This window comes from Oryzias latipes, chromosome 7 (assembly GCF_053564925.1).
Source record: "Oryzias latipes strain Hd-rR chromosome 7, Olatipes_Hd-rR_3.1".
NCBI classification, from domain to species: Eukaryota; Metazoa; Chordata; class Actinopteri; order Beloniformes; family Adrianichthyidae; genus Oryzias; species Oryzias latipes.
Genome location: NC_136243.1, coordinates 25,655,614 through 25,676,408, shown reverse-complemented (window position 1 = coordinate 25,676,408; position 20,795 = coordinate 25,655,614). Strand labels below are relative to the sequence as shown.

Here is a 20,795-nt window from a genome sequence, read left to right as displayed (position 1 = left end):
GCAGATTCTAATGCCTACATTTTTGGTTCTCATAGGAAACAAGTATTTTAACAGAAAAGAGAATAAATAAAAACTTTGTAAAACAAAAGTGCCTATCTAAACTGGTCCATTTTTGTCAAGGCAGTATTATATTATGTTTTTGTGTGTCTGCATTTATTTTGGAACAGTCATAATTTATGCAATTTTAGTTTTAGCTTCACTTCACTGTCTACCTGTCTATTATAGAATTTGCATAAAAATAAGTTGTTTGTTCATCAAGTTCTTTCATGGGCTGGACCGCACCTTATTATGCTCATCCTTCCTTTAGGAGAAATCTAAGGTCAGTTTTTGCAGATGTCTATGAGAATCTATTTCTGTTTACGTTCTTTTAATTTAAAATAGTTGTGTTTTTTCCCCCCAATTCCATCTTTAGAAGAAGAAAAAAACCTGTTCATGTGGTGTTTGAATTTAGGTATTTTAGTTGAAACAAATTCAATTACTAAAGATCGGTTGGATTGAAGATGACCAAACATAAATGTTGGAAGACAAAAATTAAATTGTAAACAGTAATTTTGACTTTGGTCTTTAAACCAGACAAAATTATTGTTGAATAATGTTCTTTAGCTATTTTTATTGCTTTATTTATGTAGTTTTGCACATTATCCTCTGATTCTTTATTGTATACTAAAGCAAACACTACAATAAATTAACAGGAGACAACAATACAGTAATGTTAATAACTAAAAAAACACTGTATTTTATTTTGAGATTTAAAAACATTCAAATTTACCAAAAAAATTACAGACAAAGGTAATTGAATTTAATCATTTATATACATAAATCAGTCAGTGTTATTTCAAAGGAAGGATCAAACATTCACTCAACTTCAAGTCAAAATAGCTTAAAAAAGTTACTTACTTCTATACAAGTCATCAATGTCAACATAATTTTTATTACATATAAAAAGTTTAAAAAACAAAATTAGCCGGTGTCCTAAAGGAAGAAAAACTGACTGAACCAGTCCGCCCGGTCTGTGGTCAGATAGAACATCAGCAGGCCCATCACCATTACCACAATCATCTTCAAAAGCAGCTTCAGGAACTGGGGACTCTGCATGAAAAAGGACAGGTTAATCTAAGCTTGAGCAACCATTTAGATGGGACCTTCAGTCCAGACATGGAGAGCGCACCTCATGGTGTTCTGTGCAGGTGGGCGTGTTGCTAACATCTGCTGCTCTTTCTTGCTGCTGATTGGTCGGGGGATCAGATGCAGGTTCTATTTGAAGCGTGTCTTCTGTTTCTATCAGTTCCTGATAAATAAAAAAAAGAAGCATCTGTGTGTGCTCTCTGGGCTTAATGTGGGTGTCTGCTGTGAGCACTCATCTGTTTCCACATGCAAATTATTTTTACCTCTGATCCTCCTGCAGAGTCAAAATCCTCATCTCTGTTTGAAGAGCTGGTGTCTGAATCTCTGTCACTACTAAGCAAATAAACAGGAAGAAGGCTTGGTGTTTTGATTTGATCATATTTACATTTTTCTAATGCGTGTTGGTTTCACTGTTAGACACTGCTGCTTACTTACCTTTCATTGTCATAGTGGATGACTTGGGATAAGGGGTTTGAACAAAACTGAACTTTTGTTTGTCTCTCTGAAAATGTGACATTAGAAAATACGTTTTTAAATTAAACTAAGGATGGTGCTGATCTTTTCATATTCTTCTGTCATGAGCACTCACCTTCTACCGCGTCGTCCTCTTCGCTGTCATTATAAAACCTGTAGAAAGCCTCAATTCTCTCATGTTCCTGTTCCCACCTGTCTTTTTCATCCTCATCGTCTCCTAGTTCCCCCTGCTCATCGCTCCAGGTGCTACTTTGTTCATTTTCAAACAAAAAGTCATCATCAATTGATCCCTGATTGGAAGGATTTGCCTCTTTTCTTTCCTCGTTTTGTGACGTGGACATTGTGTTTAGGTCGTCATCTGGAGTGTGGTTTGCATATGACGGTGGTATTACTTTCTTATCTAGTTCTTCTGTGCTCGACAGTGTTTCAAAGGGCATGCTGTCAGTTTTCAAAAGGCCTAAATTTGTGATTTCATCTCTGTTATTTGTGAAATGATGGTCATCAGAGGCTCCCCACCTGGACAACACGGCAATTCCTTCCCCATAAAGCTGAATGTTCCCTGTGAGCTCGGTGTTTATGGGATCATGCAAGCTCATGGTCTCTGCTGGCTCCTCTGTGGTTCTGGTCAGTTTCTGATCATCATCGCTGGGTGTGGAAGAACCACTTTCCTCAGTCTCATCTCCATCATCACCTCCACTTGCTGCCAAAAAAAGCTGAGGTTGTCCCTCATCTGGGCTCAACATCATATTTTCATATATCTTTAAATCTATGCTGTACAGAATTTCATCTTCCTTCTCATCATCAAAGTCTTCAGCTCTGGTCTTAACTTCCTCAACATTCGTATTCTGCCCTACAAAAGGTTCATTGTTCATCTTCTGCTCTGGGTCATTTCTTCCTCCTTCTGCGTATTCACAGGAAGAAAAGTCAGAGGGATAATCTGCAAAGCTCTCACCTGCCTCCTGGTGCTCCTCCCCAGAAAATTCAGCTATTTTCTCCACGCACTCTTCTTCACTATCAACTTCAGCAATGAGATCTTGCAGGTATTGCAGCGATATGTCTGGAAACGTCAAACTTGTTCTCTCATCCTCTGACGGAGCGCTTTCCTCATGTTTTTCTTTCACCTTCTCAGACTCAGATGAGTCCGCTTCTCTTTCTTGCTCATCCTCCTTCATCGTTATCATCATCGTCATCTCACTGCCTCGTTCAGGGATGCCACCAAAATAGCCCACATCCTCATCCCCTTCAACCTCATTGTGTTGAAGGTCTAAAGGTCGTCCCTCAGTAAAGATCTTGTCCTCTTTATCGGCGCTGAGGTGCTTTTCACTGCAGCAAGCTTCCATCAGCAACTCCCCTGGTTCCTCTGCTGTCCCCGATCCAACCTCTTCAGCTTCTCCAGAGACGGAACCTTCCTGGTCCGAATCTCCATCCGAGCTTGTGCAATCTCTCTCTGGTGTGTCACCTTTCAAATTCACCTCAGGAGGTTCATCGCCATCCTTCTCTTCGTCAACTCTTCCTGCCATAAAAGAAACATCTTCTATCGCTTCGTCTAACAAAGCTCCGCTCTCAGCAGCTGCTTCCTGGAGCAAAGCTTTGCCTGTCGTCGTGTCTTCTGTCTCTTCTCTCCATCTTTGATCATCAAAACTTAGGCTCTCAAAGTCCAGATCTTCATCGCGGAACGATGGGACAGAAGTCTCTGCAATAACATTGACCAAAATTCATGTTTTTGAAAATAATTTTCCATGAAACCAGATGAAACACCTAATCAAAAAAACAATAAGACAGATTATTTCTCACCTGAAAATGCATCTGTGAAGAAATCTGCTAAATTTTCCATCTTAACAAACAGAAAAAATAACAGGTTTATTGAGCTGTAATATTCTATAACCAAAAATTCATCTCAGCTGAAGCAGACAGTCCTACAGCTCAAAAAGGAAGAGAGGTCACAGTATCTTGCACTTGGTTTTGCTGTAAAGCAGTTTCCTGTTGAGCAGGTTGGACACAAATTGCAGAAGAGGGCTGGAGTTTTGGGTTAAAAAGCAAACTGCAAACTTACCACCAAACAGAGGAAGATGCAAGATGATTCCTCCACCAAGTGAGATCGCGAACTGAAGTTTTGTGTTTTTTTTTTTTTTTTTTGTTGCTGCACTGAGGCACCTCTTCATGAGCTCACGAAACGATGTCAGCTTTGATGTGGTTTCAGTTTCACGATCTCGACACAAAATCCTCCGGTGAAACACATAGCTAGTGTTAGTGTGACAGAGTTTGAGGAAGTTACAGATGTTATAAAAGAATCAAAAGTGTCAGGATAACTGCTGTAAATTCCTTTATTTCATTAAAATCAATTAAAAAACAGTTGGCTTGTCTTGTGGATGGGTCTAGAGTTCATGGCGGAGCAGGTAGCGATGATTGGGCTTCAGGTCAACTTCCACAGGAAAATGGTCACTCACCTGAAGAGCCTGCAGCAAAATTAGGGCAAAAACATAGTTTTATGTTTCACTTAAACTGACGGAAGTCACACAACACTTTAGTGAGGTTCACCTCTGCCTCTGAGAGATGAAATTTCTTTTTAAAGTTGAATGGTTGAGCTGAATCTGGTACAATGCTGGTCAGAATCTCACGACCGTACACGATGATCCTGTGTGAACATGTAAAAAAACCACCATGGTTGAGGTTAAAAAACCTTTCATGTGTGCATGTTACTGAAAATATTGGATTGGGTTATATTAAGCAATCAAAACAAAACATATATATATATCTATATATAGACGGGGTGGCCGTGGTGCAGAGGCAGAGCAGTCAACCCCTGATCAGAAGATCGCAGAATCAGTTAAAATTTCACATTTTACATTTAAAGAAGATACACTTCAATATGTATAGATCCACATACTCACAAACAATAAATGATGCCATTATAATGACTCTCAATCTTAAATGTGAAGTTTTTCAGAAGAGTTTCAGTAATGGCTTGAAAAGGGATGGGAGGAAGGGAATTTCTCTAAAATGAGTCTCTGACCTGTCATAAGCGCAGTGCTGCTTCTCCCTCACTGTGGTGTCCTGATCGTCTCCGATTAACCAGTGATATTTGGGGTCACTCTTCAAGCGGACGGACCTCCATCCCTTCATGGTGACGTAGGTGCAGCCAGCATTCAGGTCCCCCAAGATGATCACATTCTGGTGGGAATGAAATGAAGCAGGAAGTACAGAACCGTGAAACCATTAGGTATGGAGAGAAAAGTGATGAATTTTAAAGCTCTGGATAATAAAGGTGGGAATGAACATACATCCGTCTTCCACTTTTGGTGAACCCCCTTGACAACAGTGTGTAGTTCATCAATCTCCTTCATGGCAGTTTTAGGACTTGTGTGGTGTCCAATCAGGACAAAATCCTTAACCACTGAGTTGGAAGCAGAGATTTCCAGTCATTACATCATTCACGAGGGATATTATGCTGTCTACACAAAAACTGTAGACCAAAAAACCACAAGTTTCTCATCCCTCCCTCACTACATGATACTGAACCCTTATTTCCTTATTTTGCAGTAAAACTGATCAATATACATTTCTTCTTTTGGTAGAAGAAACCAAAATAAAAATGCTTTTTGAGCAGAAGGAGCAATGTTGTGTTACTGAAATCATTGATTGATGGTTAATCTGATACTTTCTCTCATCTTTTTCTCCACTTTTGACATCCAATCATTTCATGAAAGATTTAGCTGAAAGACCCACTCTATTGAAAATGATGTTTTTTACGTGCTTTTGTGGCATTTTTGGATTATGGGGGAAACATATAAAATTCTATTTCTGAGTATTGTCAGAGCAGAAGAAAAATTGCATTTTTAAAAGATCAAATTTGTAACATGAGTTACTTAGGCAAGCCACAAGCAGACTACTAAATCCATATATGTCTTTGTTTTCCTCGTCAGAGCTAGAATCTGGTTCAAAACTGTAATGCTGCTCTTGCACTGATAATGTTAGGCTGTGGTTGTGAGGGGATGCATGCTAGATGTAAGCTAGGAAGAGGTGACAGACTTACAGTTCTGCCCAAAACTCAGAGGGGAATTTCTAATGAGCTGCTGCCACTCAGCTTTAAATATTTGTCCTTTTCTTTTGTCTAAAAGTGCAGAATCATAATAATAAGACCACTGGGAATGCTTTTACAACAGATGAAAAGATGGTTGGAGTGTTGACAATGTTTTTCCTCACAGTCTTGAGATGAAAATAAATTGCTTTAATTGCACACAATTCAAGGCTCTTGAAGTGTTTTCTCTTAGAGACATTTATCACTTGTTCTTACGTGTGGTGGGAGAGTGAAAGCGGATGATGAAAGGCCCTCTGGAGAAAACATCTGTCTTATTTGGGTCTTTTCCTTCCAGTCCAGGATACTGATAATGGTCCTTCACTTTCAAGACATTGCTCCTGAAGAAGGTCAGACAAGTGAGGACGACAAGTCCAATCACAGGACCAGGTCAGAATGCTGCAAGTGTTACCTGTAAATGTAGACATACTGCTCTTTGTAGCTTTTTTTCCCCAGCCTTTCACTTTCTAGATAGGAATAGGTGTTGGATTTGTCAAATCTGCAGACAAAGGAGTGACTGACGGTTTTGCTTTGAACAGAACTTTGTAAAATGTGACAAATATTTTCCATTTTTAAGGTTTTTACCTGTTAAGTTCCTTCACTAAAGCTTGGATTACTGCTCCTTTAGAGTCTCTGACCTCCTGAATAAGACACAAATCACACCGAGAGAGAATCTTGGAAGAACAAAAAAAAAAAAGCCTAATCAGTTTTTACGGTTGTCACTTTAGAATTTCTGTGAACACACAAGTATACCTTGAGTAGAATACTCATAACTTTCTGGTTGTTTGCTTTAGATTCTCCAAAACTCTGGACATTGAAGGCACAGATTTTCAATGAAGATGCAACGCAGAACAAAACGCACAGCCCAACAAGGATCAGCAACTCTCCAGCCCTCATGTTGCAGATGAGTGTTCCTCTGTGAGCAGAAGAGTTTGGCCAGTTAAAAATGTCTTCTCTGTCCACCAGCACCGCAGCCTCTTACCTTCAGTAAGATGGTCCGAGGGGCCCTCCTCTTTACTGAGCTGCAACAGATTTGAGGAACATGCAGGTGAAGGGAGGTGAAAGGCAGGGATGTGCTGCGTCAGTGCCTGGGAGAATGGAGCTTTATCTGGAACTGTTGAAAGTGCCCGGGACAATGAACAACCACCAGAAGAGCTTTTGTCTCCACATTTGAGGGAAATCAGACAATACATGTTCACAAACGTTCACAGATGTTTTTGAACTTGACAGATGTGACACACAGGTTTCCTTATTCAGGACGCTTTCACTTACTGCCCTGAAAACCAGTTTTAGTGACTTTTGGACAAATCCAACTAAATCTATTTTATGATGGATACTTTGGAGATGTTTTTAATGTTTTGTGGCTTTTGCAAAAAAAATAATCTAATAATAAAATCATAACTGCAGATTTAAGATTAAATTTATTGCATTTTTAATTGTGTGAAATTGCATTTTATGTCAAACTGTATCAAACTATCTTGTGTCGGCACTGAGAATTATGTTATTTTTAGATAAAATAGACAGAGAGATGACACAGAAATTAAACGGTGTCATTAAACAAAGCATCATTCTAGAAACATTAAACTGAGAGAACAGAAATATATGACAATAGAGTCTGAATCTTGAAAAGGTGTTATAACAATAATATCTAGGATTATCTTGGCTTTGACACCTTTGACAGAGTACTCAAAGTGGAGTTGTGGTTTGTAACAGGAAGTCTTTAGGACTTTGGAATTGTTTATGTATGTACTTCTCATCATGCTGTAAAACAATGATGAGAAGTGCTGTCGGTCTGACAGAGGAGTTCAAGGTGGAGCTTTGAACTCCTTCTTGTTTCTGTGGTGATGGACAGTTTCAGAGATGATGTTGGACAGGAACATCTGTCGTCCATGATGTTTGCAGATGACACTGGTATCTGTAGTGAGAGGAAGGAGCTGGTGGAGGAGTTTCTAAATAGGTGGAGGTTTGATCTGGAAAGGAGAGGACAGAAGGTTAGCCGGAGCATGGCAGAGTATTGGAGTGTGGAAAAGAGAGCAGAGGTGAAGAAGGTAGTTAGGACTTTAAGTAGGGTCAACAGGTGTGATGTGGAACAAAAGAGTGTCAGCAAGAATGAAAGGAAAAGCGTAGAAGACTGTGGGGAGAGCATCCATATAGTTGATTTAGAGACTGATAAAGAGAAAGAACGCAGAGCTGGAGGTAGCAGAGATTAAGATGTTGAGTTTTCTTTGGGAGTGGTGTGGATATAGACTGATGACAAATTTCAAATGCAAAAAATTAAAAAGGCTCTCATTGTTTGCATTTCTTGTGAAATTACAAATTTGATGAACAGAACTGTTTGTTATTCCTGAACACATTTTCAAAAATATCATATTCCTCAGTTTTGAACATTTGTTTTTTAAGAAAGGGACATGTCAAATGGCGTATACTTATATAGCGCTTGTCTACCTTCTTCAAGGCCCAAAGCACTTTACAGTCACAGTCCCATTCACCCAGTCACACACACATTCACACACACACTGGCGGCAGCCGAACACTGGTGCCAACCTCCCACCAGAGGCAAGGTGGGGTTCAGTGTCTTGCCCAAGGACACTTCGACTCATGGGTGTGCAATCGAACCTACAATCTTACGATCATGGGTCGACCGCCCTACCACTGTACCACGGCCGACATTGCATATTATTGATCACTAAAAACCAACAGATTTTAGCTATAGGTTCATTTTCATCTGCAGTCCCCTGTCAGGTCAATGTTATAGTTTGTTCAGTTTTTTCAATTTAAGTAACTATCAGGTCCTCTTCCACACCAATGTAAAAACGTTTTTGGCAATTGACAAATGCAAGAAACCCCAGATCAGTTGTTTTGAATTCAAAGATTTATTTCTCCACCCATTCCTTCTTGTTATTTCAGAGTAAATGTGCTGCTGACAGTTTTTGATGTCACACAATAAAATAGACTTTTCTTTTATAATAATCTGAGGTTTGTGGTTTAGCTAGAGGCTCTGTTTACAGTAGAAAATATCTTCCCTGTGGCTCTAATTAACTCATATTTCAACAGTTTTTTGGTAAACAATAGCATTAAGCTTCAAACATTTGAAATATGTTTTAGCACACCCTTACAGTACAACCTCGACACAACACATCTCACAAAACTTTAAGTTCTGAGTCTTCAAACATTTTTAAAATGCAAACAAAGCCACACACACAAAAGTTCTACTTAAAAAAAACTAAACCCGTGGACAAACAGAAACCAATATTCCTAAGCACTGACACTGTCACACTGGTCTAAAGCAGCCCGAGTATCGAGGAGAAACCATTTCAATGAGATAGTCTTCAATTCTTGTCTCGATGTCTGAGTACAGAACTTCTGCTTGCTCCCTGAAAGGGGGATGCCACATCCACAACATGGCAAGCCCTGCTACAGTGAGAAGAAGGAGGAGGAAGAGCCAGACCCTCCACCAGGAGCTGCATGATGTCTGAAAAAAACAAAAAAAAAAACAAGGACAGGTCCAAATGAAGTGATTGCTGGGTGATTTTGTCGTATAAATGTAAGAGATTTTTACAAAATCACAAGGACACTCGTCCACAAACACTCACTGGTGTGCTGCGGCGGTGGCTGAGCTGTCGAAGTTCTTCCCTGCACTGCGACAGCCGGGCCTGGCTGGACTGACACTCCTGCTCCATCGCATGCAGCTCAGTCTGCAGCTCCTCACACTGCACGAACACACTATATTTAGCTCTGTCAGCTCACAACGCATTTGAAAAGTGATCTTTGAAAAATCTTCCCGAAATAGATTTGCTTTTACTCTTCTGTGCTTACTATTTTAGAAATGTGTCAGCCTTTTTGTGTTGAGTGCCCACAAGTTTACCTCTTTCTCTTTAAGCTGGAGTTTCTGTTGAGCGTGTTGGAGCTGCTCCTCCAGATGAGAGTCTCGGTTAGCAGTCAGTCGAGGCTCCGCTTCTGGTGATTCCGGAAAACTCCTCATGAAAAAGTTGTGGTTTGTATTGTCACCATCTGGGACATACAAATGGTTTTAAATAAAGGAGGTCAGATTTGGTTGATTTGATACCCCGCTCATGAACAACACATGCCTTGAAAGTTCTGTATTTCTTCTCTCAAAGTTTGGTTGTCATCTTCTAGCAGGCAGATGTTGTACTGCAGCTCCTGCTTCTCTTGTCTCATTGCTGCAATCTCCTCTTTCAGCTCATCCTCTGTGGCTCTGGAGAACTGTAGACGACACAGTTGCGTCTCTTGCAACCATTTCACAACTACTTGAATTCAAATTTAGTGCGGCATACCTCCAGCTGGCTGTGCAGCTGCTGCAGCTGATCCATACTGATGTGCTGCTTCTCCTTGAGTTGCCCCGAGTTCAGCTTCAGCTCTTCGAAAAGGCTCTGCCATCTCAGAGCTTCTGCCTGTACTGTAATTAAAGCCTCCTGTTGGCAGAAAAATACAACACCTCTTCATAATAGTCCCTGTGCACTGGTGAAATGACCCTCAGTGAGGTCGGACAGGTGCTGCATCTGAGATATTTCACCTGCAGGGTCTCAGCCCTGCTGAGTGCCTCTGCCTTTTCCTGTGTTGCCTTCTGCAGAGCAACCAAGGCCTTCTCCTCGTACGTCACTCTCTGTTTCTCCATCTGCAGCACTAACTTCTTCACTCCATCTTTGGGAATCTTCTGTGGAAACACAACCTCACTGAGACTGACAAATAAAAACCCACACACGAGCACTTCTATGGAGTGGAGATTTTAGGAGAAGAAGTGTTTGTTGGATTCATGCTGAACAAAACCCCCCCACACCACTGGCTGCAGGATTCTGGCTGCTTACCTGCAGACAGACTTGCAGCTGGGCTTCCAGAGTCTTGATCTTGCTTCTCAGCAGGTCCTCACTGCAGCGAGTCTGTGTGGGTTAGAGAGGAAATGAATAACTGTCACGCTGAATGCTGTAAATGGAAAAAGTATGGCTCATGTATCACGACAGCTTATCGCTTCTCACTCAGCCATCGCAGGTGCCACAGGAACTAGAGAGCTGAGGCACCACATTCAAAGTAATTCTAAGGCCACCTCATTGTAACAGAGAGTTTGCAATTAAAATCTTACTCATACAATAACATATATTAAAGTGCTTTAGCTTCCAAAGTCAAATCAAAACAAGAAAAAATAATTAGCTGTTCACCTCCTATTCATTTTAGCCAAATGAGAGATTATGAGGATGCATTGCCTTTTTAACAGCTGCAGACTGATACACCCTTCCTGTGTAAGAAAAGCAGCTTGCACTTGTCTTACAGATGAGCGGAAGCAGGAAGCTCTGAACCACAGACTGCACATACCTTCCTGCCTGGTTTTAGCTGAATGATCAGTAAACATACAGAAATTAAAGTCAAATCTCAAAAGATTCCTCACAAAATAACAGTTCTGCTAAATGTCTTACAATCCATATCATGTCTGTAGAGTTCAGAAGGTTTGATCCGCTCTCCTGCAGAGCGGCCAGCTTTTTCTTTACTGCCTCTTCTCTCCACAGAGCCTCCTGACATAACACACAGAAAGTAAATATGAATTTACAGTTTTTGTTATTATTATTCCCAACTCATGCTGACTAACTATAAATCACTTTACCTGTAAATAATCTGATAATCTCTGAACATCCTGTAAAACAAAAAACAAAAAGTTGTTGCAGATATAACTTAATATGTCTGCTCAGTACAAGATGTTGGATTCTTCATGAAGTTTTCACTCAGTTTAACACAATTTTTAAGGCAACGATATCAGCTTCGCCTTTAACTTCTGCTTGCAGCTACATCTTGTAATCAGTGAAAAGCTTTTATTCAAATCAAAACTTACTGATTCCTTGACTGTCACAAGCCCATACCTGAAGGAAATAAATTAAATATAGTTTATAAAAAAGTACACTTTTAAATAAATATTTTTTTAAGGAATTGTTGGTTGGATTAGAATAAATTTACTCTGTTTGCACACTGATTTCTCTAAGGTTCTTCTTTGGATGAACTGTTTCTGTCTGTGCTGATGCTTCTTTGGCCATTTTCAGGCTTGCTGTTTGGACTGTAAGGGAATATAAAAAAATTAAATCACAAAAATGATTGTTGGTGGGTTAAATGAACCTTTTTAGGCATCACATGTTAACAATCAATAAGAGTCATAATCCCACCCTTAATACTGTTGTCTCTTCTATTGGTATGTTTTATCCAGTGTTGACTTGGCTCCATTATGACAGTGGAGGTAGATGACTGCTGCCTTGCTTGATTGTTCTTGTGCTTTACCTGTGTTATTGGTTCTAACCATAATAAAGCCTGAGGAATTAAGAAATGTGAGTGAAAACATTACTTGCAACTGATGCAAAAAAAGAGAAGATCCATAAAATCATTTAAAATACAGAAAGGATCATTTACCCATGTGTTGTTGCTGGGATCATCAGCTTCCCTGCTCCTCTGAGTTTGAACGATTGGGCTAAAGGAGGACATTTCTACTTTTCTATGCAGCATCTCAGACTTGCTGCTGGGAGTTCGGCGTCTAGTAGTAAACGTCCCTAGACGAGTTTTTGCCTTTGAGGAACAGATTGCACACTTTGAGCGATTTGGCTCTGGACTCACAGATCTCCTCCTCAGAAATTCCTGATGCCTCTTCTCCTTCAGCTCATTCTTGATTTGTCCGGAGTCAAAATCTCTGGTGGGGCTGCGACACAAAGTCACATTGTTGCGTCCTCGCAAGCGCTCGTGGTTCTCTGCTCTGATCTCAACTTTTCGGTCAAATTCTCTCTCTGGGGAGAGATGCGTCCCACTGATGGTCAGAGCATCCATAGCAGCTCCTGTTGCCTCAGTGCTGCAGTGACAGTAGAGTGTAAAAATGTTGAAGCATGTTGACGTTTGTGCATTTTTTATTGACTGTCTGGACAAAAGTGAGACTTTCATGAGTTAGAAGTGCAGTTTGAGGGCCCAGAAACAATCAGCTAAACAGTTATTTAGTGAAATGCTGTAAAGCAAACCCTCCCAACAGATTAAGTGTTTAAAACAGATAAAAGTTCTTAATTGTCAGCAATGGAGTACTTAAATAAGTGTGATTGCATTAGGGAAATGGGAGACAAATGCTGTCCAAAAAAAAGTAGAAAACCATGTCGTGGCTTACCTCGTGAGCCATCTCATTCGGAAACTTCACATAAGCTGAAGTCGTCCATTTTCTCAAACGGCGTCCCAGGTTTTGTTTCACATGTAGCTGCTTCTGTTGTCATAATTGTACAGGAAGTGAAGGGAGCCACAGCGTCATCTGTTCCTCTATCTCAACAGCCACTCACACCACATGATGCCACACACGGGTGGGCCTCGAGATTACACTCAAACTCAGCCAGTTCACCCCTGGATGCCGTCTCGGATAAAACACACCCCTCAGAGTGGAAATTGTCTTATCAAAAATTTGTTTGGAAGCTACCTGATGGTGACACCCGCTGGTTCATCTGTGGGATTGATAGGTTCACACATTGACTTTTACCTCAATTTAGTGAAAAATGAAGACATTATCTTAATCTAGGATCATGCTTACCTTTAAAATTTCAATGGTTTCAGTTGTGTTTCCTCGCAGTCTTATTGAATAAAATGTTTGCTGAAAAAAATATTATCCAGAGGACAAAGTATTTAGTTAACCTCGTTAACCTGCATTCAAACACTTGCAAACAATTTTTTTCTTGTAAAGTACAATATGGCATTTACTTTTTCACAGTGTTTGCACAATTAAAATAATTTTTATGTCACCAAATTATTGCTTTTGTGTACTTTTTTTTTTTTGCAACAAAGTAGTAGGGCTGGATATTACTGCCAAAATACTTAACCAAAAAATCTGGATTCACAAGTTTTGTTACCATTAGACTGTATTGATCTTTTACAATTCTGTCCTAAATCTGATTTTTTTTTTAACTCTGAAAAATAATGATCACATAAATTGTTATTTAAGTTAAATAAAAGTATAAATAAAAAATGTAACAATGACAGGAATTCTTTTCTATTAAATTACCAAATAAATTGCCTGAGAGTAAAATAAATAAATAAATGGGTGTTGCATTTTTAAAGAAATCAATAAAAGGATTTTAAGCAAATCAGGCACTTGTCTCCCATGTCTGTGTTTTGTCTGACTTTATACCCTTGATAAGTCACTTTATTTATGCTTTGGCTTTACTTTTGCATGATCCTGGGGTTCCAAGTGACATCAATTTGGATTTGAAAATGGTTTATTTCAAGCAATTGAAAATGGTTTATTTCAAGCAATCAAAACAAACATAAAACTAAACTAAACACAAAAACGGCATATGCATCTATACTTAAATCTAAGGATAATTATTTGTGACATGGATTGAAACATATGCATACATTAATACTTTTTAAATTTAAATGGTTACTCTTAAACAAGGGTATACACATGTACTTATGCATAATTAATTGCTGAAAAAGGAGTTAGCCTCGTGAATGTCATGCTTTCTGTCGGACAATTAAAAACACACCACAGCTTTTCTGTAGAATTTGTGATCTCGCGTTGTTTCGCGGGATTCTCGAGAGAGACATCCTTGCGGCTCTGCAGAAGGGCACGGAGAGGCCGAAACAAGAAACAAGGCGCCCGGCGAAGCAATAATTCGGCTTCTCAACCTTCAGTCATGCTCTCCAGACTAATTGTCGTTTCAGGTATGCGTGAAGCCAAATTTAATGTAACTGTAATACTGGGTAAAACAAACGTGTATAATGATGCACTAAATTAAAGTGACTAATTAAGGTTGAAGGGTAAAATGAAGGCCGCATTCTGAATGACACTTGCTAATGCTAGCTGGATGAATTAATAACGGCTTTTTCGCTGACATGGTATGATTAATATTATCTTTATATGAAAATAAGCGACAAGTTTATTTTAGCTTGTGTTTGCGAATAATGTACAATGCTTTGTTTGGTTTTAACTACGTGATGCTACTTGGGCTAACACTGCTACTAGCATTGAATGCTAAGAATGTCACCTTATTGACATTTAGATCATGTTTACTGATGTTTGTAACTCACTACCAATAGTCTATAGAATCTTTTTAAAATTGCGTATTTATGTCCATCTGCTGTAGGTTATGATCATGTTTGGAGCGGCTCATATACTTCTTAACTTAAGCTAACCCATTTCTGAACACTTGTTTCGTACATTATTAGAAAGATTTGCATCATTTTATGCATCAATAGTCTGAATCTAATATTTCATAAAGAGATTAAACTCGCTTTTTGTAGTTTGATCTAAAATGTTCAAAACATTAAATTCACAAGCGTATGCATTATAATATTACGTTTTTTTTTTTTTTAAAAACACTTTATTTTTATTGCAGTCAACTCCCTTAAAGGTTGTGGACCCATTGGAGCTGGGTATGTAGAATTCAATGCCTTATTTTTTCACCCCACCCTCCCATTACATAGGTGTAAGATTGTCAGTAAAACTGTTTTGTTGTCGTCAAATTTGACCATATGCTGCATCACTGAAGACAAAAAGCCTCCATTATGATATTTTTTATTAAATTGTTACTTGTTAAAAGTCAAGCTTTAGCTCATGTATATCATAGGGTTGGTTTTTATGGTTAGTGTTTCTGTTGCTTTGAAAGTTATCCAAAGCAAAGAGAAGTCTTTCAGTAGCCTGTCAACAACTCACTTTCTTTGTTTGAAAACATTGTTGTTGTTTTTTTTAATTTTCTTGGCTCATTGTTTTTTGTTTCCTCAGTTTGGTCCATGCCTCTCGCTCCCTCCACACATCCCCTCAGAGTTTGGCTCCTTTGCCCCCCCTGCCAGAAAAGGGAGGCAAAGTTCGCCATGGCATCTTTCCAGAGGAGTTATTCCAGCTTTTGTATCCTAAAACTGGAGTCACTGGTCAGTCTTTTCCTACCAAACTCAAAATCAGTTTATTCCCCATTAAAAACTGTTTTTAAGGTGATGTTGAAATAACTATTTGTTTGGTACGAAGATGCAACGAGACTGTACATTTTATAGACTCTACTGATGGAAACATATTTATCTTGGTGTCCCCTAGGGCCATACATGCTTGGCACTGGCCTCATCCTCTACATGCTTTCCAAGGAAATCTATGTCATCAACCATGAAACCTTTGCAGCTGCCTCCATAGGCACTGCCATCATTTATGGGGTCAAGAAATTTGGGCCCACCGTCGCCAATTTAGCTGACAAAATAAATGAGGTTGGTTTATAACCATGTTGTGTCTTTGTGTGTGGCTGGTACGAAAGTAATAGATATACTTTTTCCACAAGTATATCGGATACACAAGCATAAGGGATAAGTTGTTTATTGGAAGTAAAAAGTTTAAATGTCATTGGTTTTCAGGGCAAACATGACTGCAGTCCTTTTAATTTTGCTGGTCCCCCTTTAGGAAAAAGTGGCCAAGGCCCAGGAGGTGAAGGACGTGGCCATATCCAGCCTCACTCAGGCCATTGACGATGAGAAGAAGGAGCAGTGGAGAGTAGAGGGAAGATCAATGCTCTTTGATGCTAAGAGAGTAAGCAATTTTATCCTCGATAAATAAAAAATAAAAAAAATGAATCTACACAAAACAGCTTTTTGAACACTGTTCAATCGCAAGTTATTACTTTAAGGCAAAATGCTTAAAGGAGCAGTTTGTCAGCATCTGCTGGCGACAGGTGAAAACTCCAATAAGTTTCAGTGCACTCACCTCTACTGGGGTGCAATGAGTACAGATGCTATCTAACATATTTTTGAGTTGAGAAACAGAGATTCAACAGCAGAAACGTTTTATTTCCAAAGTCAGTAAAAGTAAACATAATTTTTATGAAAAATATGAATTTGTACTCTTAACAGTTTAAACAAACAAAAGGGTTTTGTGTTGATGTAGCAGAACTTTAGGTTGGAACAGTTCTTCTGTTAATACATTCACTTTTATTGTTTCAATTTCTCAAAAGTTTTTATGGTTGTAAGATTATACAAAGCCTCTGCCAGGAAGGACATTTATGACTGTCCGATCTAAAATATGGGTTAAACGTGTTCAGTTCTGGGTGTCTGAATTCTAACAGAAGATTTTGGTCACATACTTGCTCTCTCTCTCAGAACAATGTGGCTATGCTGTTGGAGACCAACTACAGGGAAAGACTACACATGGTGACCAATGAGGTGAAGAGGCGCCTTGACTACCAGATTGCTCTGCAGAACCTCCACCACCGGTTAGAGCAGGAGCACATGATCAACTGGGTGGAGAAGAACGTCATCAGCAGCATCACTCCTCAGCAGGTCCGTCCTTGTTTTAGCTTTTATTTACCTGACAGATAATAGCTGTTTTGCCTTATTTGTACTTAAAGGGCTCCAAACAAAGACATAGCGAAATATAATCACTATGTAAACATTCCAGGTTCTGCAAAACTGTTTTATGAGTACTCAACACTTAAATTAATTTGTGATCATGTTTTTTCTAAATTTATACACACATTTTTTCTTTAGCAAATGTTTGTGGGTATGAACCCTAAATTTGCTCATTGAAAAAGGGGGTTGTTTTGAGTGTTACATCCTGCCTTTAAACCTCTTAAGGTTTTTTCTGGTGTATGACATTTAAATGGCTGATGTTCATCTCTTGTATTTTAAGTGCGACCAAACACAAAATTTGATGAAAATTCGTGTTGGTTTCATGTAATAGATGGACATTGCTGCATTGCACATATTTGAAATGCGTCCACGATTACATTTTGTTGTTGGTCGCACATATTTTAAGGAATAATTGTAATAAAAGGAATGTTTACCAAGCAGCACAGTGAATATTTAAGGTGCAGTTATACAAAGCCACGTATTTTCAGCGTTCAGAATAAGAAAACGGTTCAGTACTGGACGTACATATTTTAGAAATTACGTGTGAATAGTCACAAATTTAAATCAGCATTGACGAATCTGCCAAAAGACAACTGATATGCATAGTTATAAACTATGGGTCCAGTCCAAAATTATTATTGGCTCTTTGTTTATGCAGCAGAATACAGCTGTACAGCCACTGTTTACATAAAGAAGAACCTGTCATTCTCACTGTTGCTGTTAAAGATGCTTTAGAATTGAAAGTGTAGATTAGTCTCATGAAAAATCCTATACTTTTATTTCTAATGCACTAAAGAGGGTTCTTATTCAAAAATGCATCAAAATTTAAATAATTTAAATTCTTAATTTTAATAAAACACAGACAGACTAAAAAATTGTGTGTAAAGAAAATCAGAGCTGGGATTTTATTTTATGAACTTGTTTTTTGTGAATCTGATTTCCCATTATCTCTAACAGGACCATTTATCAGTGAACAGAGGCTGTTTATGCCCTTCCCCGATGAATAACAAACATTTGTTTATTCTAGTTATTAAATAGTAATTTAATAAATGTTTATATCTTGTTGCTCAGACGATTACTTTCATATTCTGATTGTGATTTTATATAATGGGGCAAACATCTTTTTTTAATGATGACTACTTTTCAAATTAAAAATCTACAATTAAATATGTTTGAGAACAGGAATTAACTTTACAGTCGGCAATGCGATCGATCAATTCAATTCAATTCAATTTTATTTGTATAGCCCAAAATCACAACAACAGTCGTCTCGATGGGCTTCGAAGTAAAACATGAAATCAAAAGGATCACGAATACAAAGAGTTCAATAGAAAAATACTAAAATGAACTAACAAACTGACTATGCTATACTGGCATCCCTGCCCTTAGACCCCCCTTCGCGGTAAGGAAAAACTCCCAAAAAAACCGGATTCCGGAAAAAACGAAGAAACCTCAGGGGTGCCCACATGAAGGAGGGATCCTCCCCCAGGACGGACAGGCGATTTACCAGAAATCTTAGAGAAGAGTTAACTTATCTAAATATACAACTACATATATAAAAGTCCAGCAGACGAGCTTCATCCAGCCGTGGTTGTGGGGACAGTCAAAGGCGCGAGTCGAGCCGGAGACAGGAACCACAGCCAGGTGTAGGAGCAGGAGCAGAGGCGAGGTACTCGGTCAGGTACAGAGCAGAGACGAGCCAGAGATGAGCCAGAGGCAGGATCCACAGCCAGGTGTAGGAGCAGGAGCAAAGGCGAGGTAAACGGTCAGGAACTGGAGCACGGATGAGCCAACTGGAGTCTGGAAGCACTCCCACTCCCCAGGAGGGGAGAGGAAAAGAGGGACAATACATGAATCGCACTGCACCAAACAGGGGCATGGAGAACTAAATGATAAATTGTGATCAAGAATAGAGGAGAGGAAGGGTAGAAGTAAAAACAGGAAAGAGGACAGAACCCCAGTGCACCATAGTTACCCCAGCTTCAACTTCTAGCTGCCTTTTAAAAGAAATAGTTATTATTAAGTTTAATTTAAACAAATTAACATTAAGTTAAATAATCTCTGAATACTAACTAGTCTGACAATAAGCCTGTCCAAAGAGGAATGTTTTCAGTCTAGCTTTGAATGTAGAAACTGAGTCGGCCTCTCTTACATGAGCTGGGAGTTTATTCCATAAGACAGGGGCTTGGTGACTAAACGCTCTACCTCCAACCGTACTTTTACTAATTCTAGGAACCACAAGCAGTCCTGCATTTTGCGAGCGAAGTGTTCTCATTGGATGGTAAGGGACTATGAGGTCCTTAGTATAGGACGGGGCCATTCCATGTAAGGCCTTATAGGTTAACAGGAGGATCTTGAACTTGATTCTGGAATCAACTGGGAGCCAATGGAGCGTAACTAACAGAGGAGTGATGTGATCTCTTCTGCTAGTTCCAGCTAACAATCTAGCTGCTGCGTTCTGAACAAGCTGGAGACTTCTTAAGGAACTCTTAGGACACGCTGCTAACAAGGAGTTACAGTAATCCAGCCTCGACGTAACAAATGCATGGATGAGTTTTTCAGCATCACTCTTAGAAAGTATATTTCTGATCTTAGCAATATTCCGCAGGTGAAAAAAGGCAGTTCTGCACGCCTGAGATATGTGAGCCTTAAATGATAAATCCTGGTCAAGTAAAACCCCAAGGTTTCTAACTGTGGAATTGGGGGCTATACTTATGCCACCCAGGGAGACTATCTGAGCAGACAGAGTATCTCTGAGGTTTTTAGGACCAAGTATAATGACCTCAGTTTTTTCTGGGTTCAAGAGGAGGTAATTAATTGTCATCCAGGTCTTGATGTCACTGATGCAGGCGTTCAGTTTCTCTATCTGGTCATTCTGGTCAGGCTTCATGGATAAATAAAACTGCGTATCGTCGGCATAACAATGAAAATTAATGCTGTGTTTCCTGATTATGTTTCCTAGGGGTAGCATATAAAGCGTAAACAGGATCGGTCCCAAGACTGAGCCCTGTGGGACTCCATAGTTGACTCGAGTGCACTGAGAGGAATGGCCATTTACATTAACGAACTGATACCTATCGGACAGATAGGATTTAAACCACTGGAGAGCAGATCCTCTGATCCCTATGTCCTGCTCTAATCTATGGAGTAAAATACCGTGGTCGATAGAATATTCACAGAATATTATGTGATTACTGGTGATTAAAAATGTTTTTTATTACCCAGCACTATATTATTTTGACCTGCAGGTTTAATTTTATTTCATGAAAACCTTTTTGACAGTAAAGAGTAAACATTGAATATTTTAAAACACTACTACTGTATATAGAGCAGGTTTTTAATATGTATGGCAGAGTTATTAAAGTGATCTAGTGCTCAGTTTCTAATGGTAAGTTGTGTATTTTGTGTTTTAGGAGAAGGAGAGCATCGCTAAATGCATCACGGACCTGAAGGTGTTGGCCAAGGCCACTCAGGCTAGAGCTGCAGCGTAACCTTGGTGTATGTGGAGAAGACGACACAGAAGAAACGCCCCTTTTCTTTATAGAAAAAAGGCCTCTTCAGCTGTTCTTTGTCAATGTCATGGGTGTGTACAGTGTTTGCCCATCTTCACATAAAAAAAATAAATGATTCTATTATCCAACCTCATCTGGATATTTGTGTTTTTTTTTTCTGTTTTAGTCATTTTAACGTATTCAGTGATCTATTTTATACTTTTTTAAAAGTCTGTCAATGACGTTTAAGCCACAGAAGCTGATGACTCGAAAAGCACGGAGGACCTTTG

At 39.2% G+C, this 20,795-nt stretch overlaps 4 protein-coding genes across 12 annotated transcripts; 1 reads left to right on the top strand and 3 right to left on the bottom strand.

The window, feature by feature from the left end:
• Window positions 1-707: 707 nt before the first annotated feature.
• Window positions 708-3,789, bottom strand: si:dkey-183p4.10 (uncharacterized). 5 transcript variants are annotated; one of them, XM_023956550.2, is made up of 8 exons: window positions 3,653-3,789; window positions 3,394-3,433; window positions 2,116-3,292; window positions 1,715-1,845; window positions 1,561-1,627; window positions 1,389-1,458; window positions 1,169-1,288; window positions 708-1,089 (listed from the first exon to the last, which is right to left on the bottom strand). In XM_023956550.2, exons 2-8 carry the CDS (start codon window positions 3,431-3,433, stop codon window positions 973-975), a joined length of 1,722 nt encoding a protein of 573 aa, XP_023812318.1. In that variant the 5' UTR covers window positions 3,653-3,789; the 3' UTR covers window positions 708-972. The 5 variants fall into 5 exon arrangements, with proteins under 5 accessions (XP_023812318.1, XP_020560244.1, XP_023812315.1 ...); XM_020704585.3 differs by having other exon boundaries at window positions 1,715-2,299; window positions 2,552-3,292; XM_023956547.2 differs by having other exon boundaries at window positions 1,715-3,292.
• A 116-nt stretch (window positions 3,790-3,905) lies between these two features.
• dnase1l1l (deoxyribonuclease I-like 1-like) lies at window positions 3,906-6,744 on the bottom strand. The gene is made up of 9 exons (XM_004070396.5): window positions 6,657-6,744; window positions 6,428-6,590; window positions 6,260-6,348; window positions 6,087-6,173; window positions 5,894-6,015; window positions 4,881-4,993; window positions 4,613-4,770; window positions 4,138-4,234; window positions 3,906-4,055 (listed from the first exon to the last, which is right to left on the bottom strand). Exons 2-9 carry the CDS (start codon window positions 6,569-6,571, stop codon window positions 3,975-3,977), a joined length of 891 nt encoding a protein of 296 aa, XP_004070444.1. The 5' UTR covers window positions 6,572-6,590; window positions 6,657-6,744; the 3' UTR covers window positions 3,906-3,974.
• A 1,784-nt stretch (window positions 6,745-8,528) lies between these two features.
• traf3ip3 (TRAF3 interacting protein 3) lies at window positions 8,529-13,137 on the bottom strand. Of its 5 annotated transcripts, none has more exons than XR_013657526.1 (15): window positions 12,813-13,137; window positions 12,080-12,509; window positions 11,839-11,980; window positions 11,636-11,732; window positions 11,514-11,541; window positions 11,289-11,318; window positions 11,104-11,199; window positions 11,003-11,020; window positions 10,501-10,572; window positions 10,209-10,349; window positions 9,970-10,107; window positions 9,763-9,898; window positions 9,540-9,685; window positions 9,268-9,397; window positions 8,529-9,146 (listed from the first exon to the last, which is right to left on the bottom strand). XR_013657526.1 is itself a non-coding variant. In XM_020704586.3 (15 exons), exons 1-15 carry the CDS (start codon window positions 12,827-12,829, stop codon window positions 8,946-8,948), a joined length of 1,809 nt encoding a protein of 602 aa, XP_020560245.2. In that variant the 5' UTR covers window positions 12,830-13,137; the 3' UTR covers window positions 8,529-8,945. The 5 variants fall into 5 exon arrangements, 4 of the variants coding, with proteins under 4 accessions (XP_020560245.2, XP_020560246.2, XP_011475307.2 ...); XM_020704586.3 differs by having other exon boundaries at window positions 9,268-9,384; XM_020704587.3 differs by having other exon boundaries at window positions 9,268-9,384; window positions 10,209-10,346.
• A 1,061-nt stretch (window positions 13,138-14,198) lies between these two features.
• Window positions 14,199-20,659, top strand: atp5pb (ATP synthase peripheral stalk-membrane subunit b). Its single transcript, XM_020704590.3, has 7 exons — window positions 14,199-14,353; window positions 15,028-15,064; window positions 15,414-15,559; window positions 15,720-15,883; window positions 16,074-16,199; window positions 16,766-16,945; window positions 20,428-20,659. Exons 1-7 carry the CDS (start codon window positions 14,326-14,328, stop codon window positions 20,503-20,505), a joined length of 759 nt encoding a protein of 252 aa, XP_020560249.1. The 5' UTR covers window positions 14,199-14,325; the 3' UTR covers window positions 20,506-20,659.
• Window positions 20,660-20,795: the final 136 nt, after the last annotated feature.